We start from the raw sequence: 7,824 nt of genomic DNA on the forward strand, positions 1-7,824 counted from the left end.
TGATGGGTCTAGAGCCATAAATTCTTATGCTGGTCATATTCCCAATTCCAGAAAATAGGTAGTTGTCTAGGGATCATTACAGCAAGGAGAACCACTAGGTCTTCTCCAATCTTCTGCTTGAGCAGGAGGTCCCTAGAAAGGAAATAATCCTAGGCAGGAAGAGGAGTAGAACCTGCAGTTGAATCTAACATCACTCTTAAGTAAAGAAACCCCACTCATCTCAGAGGTTAGTCTGGCTTTCTCCATATATATAGACGGGAAATCGGGATGATTTTGTCTCTAACCCTTGGCTGGCTTTGTAATAGCTATCATTTGTTTAGGAAGCCTTCTGAAGCAGTACATGTGGAAAGCTGAAGCCTGCAGGTATTAGGGCTGGAGAAGGATGGGTGTATATGGGTAAATAGGAGTTGGGTTCCCCCATCCCCAAACAGTAGCCCAATGCAGAGTCATACTCTAGCATCTATTTATCTTCAGGAATAGGGGGAGGAGTTCTGTGAGTGATGTGAGTTTTGTAGAAAAGTCTCAAGTTCTCCTCAGGGCAAATACCCAGTGCCTTGGGGTGGCTGTGCCACTGGGTCCCTCTCTCTAAAAAAAGTTGTTTCTTCTAACAGAGTTAGAAGACAACCAGCATTAGACTGCATCAAAATCAAAGAGGTTTTCCTTTCTCCCCTACTTCTTTTTTTATCTACTCAGTATGAGTTCCTCCAAAATCTTTTCCTTCCTTGAATTTAAGGCATGAAATCATGCCACACAATGCCCCCCAGCTATTTTGATGGTATTTGAATTGGGGGTGGCAATGGTGGTAGTATTTGTAGTCTTTCCTCCCTGGAGAATGTTCTTGGGCTAAATATCAAAGTGAGAGAATCGCTTTACCCCACCCATGACCCACGAATACCCTAAATAACTCTTTGGGGCAGGTACCACATTTCGTTCCTGGGGGTTAGAAGCCAATCAGAGGGCTGAAGAAAGTAGCCTCCAGGATCTTTGAGGGAGAAGAGATCTGGTGAAGATGGCAAGATGAGGGAGAATTTGGCCTAAGCTTTCCAGGCAGTTTGCCCCCATTAACCCCATTGCCCCCAACACCCACCTTTGTAAATCACGATCTCTTTGTCTCTCCTATCGTGTTGTTCCCACCCTTTGTGTTTCATTATATTCTGTATTCCAGTGCATTTGGATATACTTTTCAGCTCCTTTATCAGCAGACAGTCACGGCATCAAATAGGAGGCACGATGTGGTTTTGTTTTTTTGCCAGGAGTACGTTTTTTTGGTGGGTTTTTGTTATTGTTTTGGTGAGGCAATTGGGATTATCCAGTGATTTGCCTAGGGTCACACAGTTAGTGTCAAGTGTCTGAGGCCGAATTTGAACTCGGGTCCTCCTGACTCCAGGGCTGGTGCTCTAACCACTTCGCCGCCTAGCAGCACCCCCCCGGGGTAGGTTCTTAAGGTTTTTCGAATAAATGCTCCATGGAGACTTAGATCCAAAGGTGCCTGTTCTGGATTTGGAGTGAAGACTGAGTTCAAATACAGCCACTGCTACGAGCTCCTTAACCTCTCTGGGGCTCGGTTTTCTCGTCTGTAAAATGACAACGTAACAACTCTCCTGGTTCCCCATCTCCTCATCCTCTGTCTGACCGTCGTCACCCATGCTCTGGACCCGAACCCTGACAGGGACTCCAGAGATGGCTAGTGGGGTTGGAGGGGCTTGGCCTGGGGGGGCTCTTAGAGTCCCTTCCACAAACCCTGGTGCAGGGAAGCTGCATGCCCATACGACGCTAACTCGGGGCAGCAGCACCTCAAAGGGAAACAAAGGTGGTTTTGCACCCTAGGACCCCGAGCCTCTCTGGCCTTTTAAGCTAGGGGGCGTGGCTTATCATGGGCTCCTGAAGCCCCCACGGGCTGCGGCGACGACTGAAGTCCCCGCCCTCTAGGAGGCGGAAGTCTGGAATCTCGACGTGTCCTGGGCTGCCCACGCAGTTTGCCGGAAGAACACCCCCACCGCGGTTAGAGGCGGGCCAGCCTGGCCAAGAGACAGTGCTCCTAGAAGGCTTTGCCGCGGGGCGGGGGGGGCGGAGGTGGGAGAGAAAGATGTCGAATCAGCTTTAAAGCTGCACCCAGCGTTGGTGCTGGAAACAGGCGGGTCCTGGGTCAGCCCGGAACCGTTGGTCCATTGGCTATCAGGACCTCTCCTGCGCCGCTACCGCTGCTCTGGAAAAGACCCCAACCAAGAGCCCGTGGGCAGCGAAGGGGCCCGCAGAGGCCGCCCCCGGCGCCGCCTCGGTCACCCCTCCCGCGCTAGGTGAGGAACCCCCAGGGCTCTGGAGGCGGGAGAGCTTAGAGCCAGTGAAGTTTCCATAGAAACGGAGCGGGGGCGGGGCGCGTAGGCTGCCGGCGGGGCTGGGGTGCGCCCGGGGTCTCTCAGCTGTTCTGGCCGCCAGCTGGGCCTGGTCCTGAGTGGGAAGGAAGGGGAGCATTCACCCAGGCAGGCTTCGGGGCCCTTCTGGGCAGGATAGAGGGTCTGACCCCTTAGCTTTGAGCTGGAAGGAGACCTTGGAGGTCATCTAGCCCATCTTCATTTTACAAATGAGGAAACTGAGGCCTGGGCAAGTGAAGTGACCTCCCTAGGGCTCATACACATAGTGAGTGATCATGGATCTGGAGCTTAGAACTGGAAGGGGCCTTGGAGAGGAGCCTCGTCCACCCACATTTTACACGCAGAAGACACAGCCGAAGCCCTGGCATAGGCCACATTGTGCCAGTTTCTAGGGCATGATTGGGAAGAGAGGGTCGGGCTTGGTTTGTGTGACACAGTGACTCTCCCGCCAGGTCAGGCTGCCTTCAGGATGACAGCCCTGGACACCTTTCAAGGCAGGCCCTGCTTGTGGCTGCCAGTACTGCTGCTCTTGGGCTCTGGCCACATTCCTGGGGTGACCAGTGAGACCCACTATCAGCCTGGAGACCGTGTCATGCTGTATGTCAACAAGGTGGGGCCTTACCACAACCCCCAGGAGACCTACCACTACTACCAGTTGCCTGTTTGCTGCCCTGAAAAGATCCGACACAAGAGCCTCAGCCTGGGCGAAGTGTTGGATGGTGACCGAATGGCTGAGTCCATGTATCAGATCCGTTTCAGAGAGAATGTTGAGAAACGGACTCTCTGCCAGATGCAGTTAACTTTTGCCCAGGTCAGCATGTCTATGGGGGTCACTGCTTACCTCTTCCCCTATTAAAATTACCCCTTACACGTTCATAGCATGTTCTAATCTTCAGTGTTTTTCCTCACCCTAAAAGGTAGTGAGGGCAGGAATTTTTATTCCAGTTTTGCAGATGAAGAAGATGAGGGTCAGAGATATCTAGTGAAGCTGTTAACTTCCTAACACTCACCCACTTTGCTGGTCTTTCTGCCTTACCATGCTGCTGGGTTTTGGGGTGGTTTTTTTTTTTGCAATAATGTTTTATCTTTCATCCTCAAATAGATTGTTTCATCCAATAAATATCTTATAATAGTAATAGGTAGCATGTACATAGCGCTTTAAGTTTACAAAGGGCTTTACAAATATCTCATTTTATCCTTGCATCAACCCTAGGAGGTAGGTGCTATTATCAACATTTTACAGGTAGGGAAATTGAAGCTGGCAGTAGTCTTGTGACTTGTCTGGGGTCACACAGCTAGTAAGTATTTAATACTAGATTTGAACTCAAGTTCCTCTTGACTCAAGATTTATCACTCTCTCCACTCTGCTGTCAGATATTTCCTTTTCTCCATATCAGTTCTCTTCCATAAATCCTCTCTAGTAAATCCTGCTTTAGAGCAGGATTCAGACCGTGTGGAAACATGGTCTCCTCATCTTTTCTTATCCTCTTCCTTTCTAGTCCTAAAACCATAAGGTCATTTTCACCCCTCTGGAGGATCCTCAGGAGAATGGACTGGTTATCATATAATCAAGTTCTCCTCCACCTTATTCCTGAGAAGATCTTGTCCAATCCTGTCTATCTTTCATAGGTTGAGCGGCTACGCCAGGCCATTGAAGAATTATACTACTTTGAGTTTGTGGTGGATGACCTGCCAATACGTGGCTTTGTGGGCTACATGGAAGAGAGTGGTTTCCTTCCACATAGTCACAAGATAGGACTCTGGACTCACCTGGATTTTCACCTTGAGTTCCATGGGGATCGAATTGTCTTTGCCAATGTCTCAGTTCGTGATGTTAAGCCCCATAGCCTGGATGTGGTACGGCCTGAAGAGCCTCTGGACCTCACTCACACTTACAGTGTGCACTGGTCTGAGACTTCAGCAGAACGTCGGGGTGATAGGCGCCATGGTGATGATGGTGGCTTCTTCCCTCGAACACTCGAGATCCACTGGCTGTCTATTATCAACTCTATGGTGCTGGTGTTTCTTCTGGTGGGATTTGTAGCTGTCATCCTCATGCGAGTCCTTCGTAATGACTTAGCCCGCTACAATTTGGATGAGGAGCCAAACTCTGGTAGCTCCACTGATGACTTTGACCAGGGTGACAATGGCTGGAAGATTATCCATACTGATGTTTTCCGCTTTCCCCCATGTCGTGGTCTACTCTGTGCTGTGCTTGGTGTGGGTACCCAGTTCCTGGCTCTTGGCACTGGTGAGGGGAACAAGATATCTCCCTAGGGAATGAGACTATTGATCCAGCTAAGGAAGACCTAGGAAGTGAGGCCATCTAGGGCTCTTCTCCTAACGTGTTGGGGGAGGTGGCATGGCCCAGGCCTCTCAAGTAGTGGTACTCTTTTGCTGGGGAGTGTCTGGTTCTCCTTCCTGAGAAGTAGGAGAGTGGCAAAGTATGTTCCCCACCTATGGGTCTACAGGTTTAAGACAAAAATTGTAATTTCATCAAAGGTGCAGGGTGGATAAGAGGGAACAGATTATTCCATTGGAACTCCAGGGTTTGAGTGAGGGAAAGGCTGATTCCTGTAGGGACTTCTGGGGTTGGATAAGGAAGATCTAATGCAGGCTTCACACTGTTACCCCGTAGGCATCATCATCATGGCATTGCTGGGCATGTTCAATGTGCACCGCCATGGCGCCATCAACTCAGCAGCCATCTTGCTGTATGCTCTGACCTGCTGCATTGCTGGCTATGTGTCCAGCCACTTCTACCGGCAGATTGGAGGCGAGCGCTGGGTCTGGAACATCATCCTCACCACCAGCCTCTTCTCTGGTGAGGACCTCACTCACCCTGGGTTGGGCCAAAATGGACTTTAGAGGAGGGTTGGCCGGAGGTAAAATTGTATAAAAGTCAAGTTTGTTTCTCATGGTGTCCTTCCCTCTAGGATCCTTCCCAGTGCTTGCATATTGTATGATAGCTACTGAGGGCCCTTCACTACAATACCCCAATCAGGCCTGCCCTCCCAGGGCAGCAGTCTAAACTCTGAACTTTTCTAGTCCCTAGTTTAGAGGTGGGGAACCCGAGGCTTTGAGGCCATATGTGGCCCTCTAGGTCTTCAGGTGTGTCCCTTTGACTGAATCCAAACTTCATAGAACAGATCCTTTTATTAATTATTTATTTTTATGTATTTATATTTATATATTATTATTATTATGTCCTTGAGGACATGCAGCCTTGAGGCCACAGATTCCCCACCTCTGCCCTAGTTCAACAAAAATGTATTGCAAATTTACCTTCTGCTAGTGATGTCCAAAGCATTGAGATCAGTACAGGAGCACAGATCTGGAGCTGTACAGAACTGTACAGTGGTAAAATAGAAGGTCCTTGCCCTCAAAATCCTTATGGTTTGGTATCTCTAAACTCAAATAATCTAATCTAAGTTTATTAGTGCCATATCCCATTTCTTCTGCAAGGCCTCATTTTTGATATTGTAATCATGGTGTTAGACTTGGAGTCAGGAAGACCTGAGTTCAAATCCTGCCTAGCTTTGTGATCTGAACAAGTCACTTAACCTCCCTAAGCTTCAGTTTCTCATCTATAAAATGGGGATAAGAATAGCACCTACTTCAGAGTTGTAAGGATCAGACATATGTAAGGGAGTTTGAAAACCTCAATATCATTATGTAAATACTAACTTATTATTATTAATAACAACAGGTGATGTAGGGTAACATTAATCTCTCACAGTTAATATTTGTTTTGAACAGTACATTAGCTCAAAGGAATATAATACTTTCAATTATGAATATGATAGCAGACCTTGGTGGAAAGTGGGAAGAATTCAGGAACATTCAGTTCTACTCACATCTCTTAAATCATCCTACATAGGCAAGCTTGGCCCTATTATTGAGAGTTGTTGATGAGTGAGAGGCGAGACCAAGAGTAAGGAGAATTGGGTGGTGGGGGGTGGGAGTAGGTCCACTAGGGCTAGAGTGGCAGGTTGGTTCCCCCTCTCCCCCTTCAGGTCCAGTTTAAGTGGGTCTTCCCAAGAATGTGACTTCCAATGCTGATCTCTACCCTCCTGGGGGCCCCATCCCTGCAGTGCCTTTTTTCCTGACTTGGAGCGTGGTGAACTCAGTGCATTGGGCCAATGGATCAACACAAACACTTCCAGCCACTACCATCCTGCTGCTGCTAACAGTCTGGCTTCTGGTGGGCTTCCCTCTCACTGTCATAGGTGGCATCTTTGGTAAGAACAATGCCACTCCTTTTGATGCACCCTGTCGGACTAAGAATATTGCACGAGAGATCCCACCCCAGCCCTGGTACAAGTCTACTGTTATCCACATGACCATTGGTGGCTTCTTGCCCTTCAGGTATTTACATCTCCCACCCTCCAGGGCCCTGATTCCCTACAATCTAGCTCAGCCTCAAGGAGAATCATAGAATCCTTGGTCTGGCCATGTCCTACAAATCCCATTTCCATCCTTTCCCCTGTTAGGCAGGACTTTTTTTTTTTTAAGCTTTCTAGAGAGATTTATTGCTCACCTGTTACATTACTCCTTTCATCATCAGGAACTTCTAATTTCTGACTTCATTTTCTCCTGTTACTAAAGCCTATCATAATTTGTTGATCAACAGTGGGACCAATAGACACATGAGGAGTGGGGTTAAGTGTGCTGATTGGCCTCCTGAAATGACCTGGGTCGGGAGTGGGGGGAAGCCCTTGGCCAGGTATGTGCCCACTGACCCTCCACCTCTCCTGGCAGTGCCATCTCCGTGGAGCTCTACTACATCTTCGCCACAGTGTGGGGCCGGGAGCAGTACACGCTCTACGGCATCCTCTTCTTCGTCTTCGCCATCCTGCTGAGCGTGGGTGCCTGCATCTCCATCGCGCTCACCTACTTTCAGCTCTCAGGGGAGGACTATCGCTGGTGGTGGCGCTCTGTGCTCAGCGTGGGCTCCACGGGCCTCTTCATATTCTTTTACTCCGTCTTTTACTATGCCAGGCGCTCCAACATGTCAGGGGCCGTGCAGACGGTGGAGTTCTTTGGCTACTCCTTCCTCACGGCCTATGTCTTCTTCCTCATGCTCGGCACCATCTCCTTCTTCTCTTCACTTAAGTTCATCCGCTACATCTATGTCAACCTCAAGATGGACTGAGCTCCGAGAGCGAAGCCCGGGTCCCGGGCCCCTTTGCTGCTGGGACGGCTTGCGGCCCCTTCCCCGAGCCAGGCCTGGGGGAAGAGACAGGACCCAGTAGCAGCCTGGCTCCAGCCCTTCTTGCCACTGTTGTGTGCTCTTCGAGCCGGCCTCCTCCAAGCTCGGGGAAACCCCCACGAGTCTATAAATATCTATATATAGAAGGACTTATATATTAGAATTTTTAATTTTCTTTTCATTTTGGTTCCAATGGTTTTCTTTTTACAACTGTCACAATAAAGTTTGTTAAGAAATCAC

At 49.0% G+C, this 7,824-nt stretch overlaps 1 protein-coding gene across 2 annotated transcripts; it reads left to right on the forward strand.

Moving 5' to 3' along the window:
• The first annotated feature begins 1,981 nt into the window (after window positions 1-1,981).
• On the forward strand, window positions 1,982-7,823 carry TM9SF1 (transmembrane 9 superfamily member 1). 2 transcript variants are annotated; one of them, XM_020968378.2, is made up of 6 exons: window positions 1,982-2,297; window positions 2,825-3,183; window positions 4,002-4,623; window positions 5,011-5,196; window positions 6,467-6,740; window positions 7,134-7,823. In XM_020968378.2, the coding sequence occupies exons 2-6, from the start codon at window positions 2,842-2,844 to the stop codon at window positions 7,525-7,527; spliced, it is 1,818 nt and encodes a 605-aa protein (XP_020824037.1). In that variant the 5' UTR covers window positions 1,982-2,297; window positions 2,825-2,841; the 3' UTR covers window positions 7,528-7,823. The 2 variants fall into 2 exon arrangements, with proteins under 2 accessions (XP_020824037.1, XP_020824104.1); XM_020968445.2 differs by having other exon boundaries at window positions 2,830-3,183.
• Window position 7,824: the final 1 nt, after the last annotated feature.

The sequence above is a fragment of the Phascolarctos cinereus genome, unplaced genomic scaffold (genome assembly GCF_003287225.1).
Source record: "Phascolarctos cinereus isolate Bilbo 61053 unplaced genomic scaffold, phaCin_HiC Scaffold_3;HRSCAF=262, whole genome shotgun sequence".
Classification (NCBI taxonomy): Eukaryota; Metazoa; Chordata; class Mammalia; order Diprotodontia; family Phascolarctidae; genus Phascolarctos; species Phascolarctos cinereus.

Coding starts and splice junctions, on each gene's coding strand:
- TM9SF1 (XM_020968378.2), top strand. CDS start 2,842: ATGACAGCCCTGGACACCTTTCAAGGCAGGCCCTGCTTGTGGCTGCCA. Junction 4,624..5,010: donor GTTCCTGGCTCTTGGCACTG/GTGAGGGGAACA, acceptor GTTACCCCGTAG/GCATCATCATCATGGCATTG. Junction 5,197..6,466: donor CACCACCAGCCTCTTCTCTG/GTGAGGACCTCA, acceptor CCATCCCTGCAG/TGCCTTTTTTCCTGACTTGG.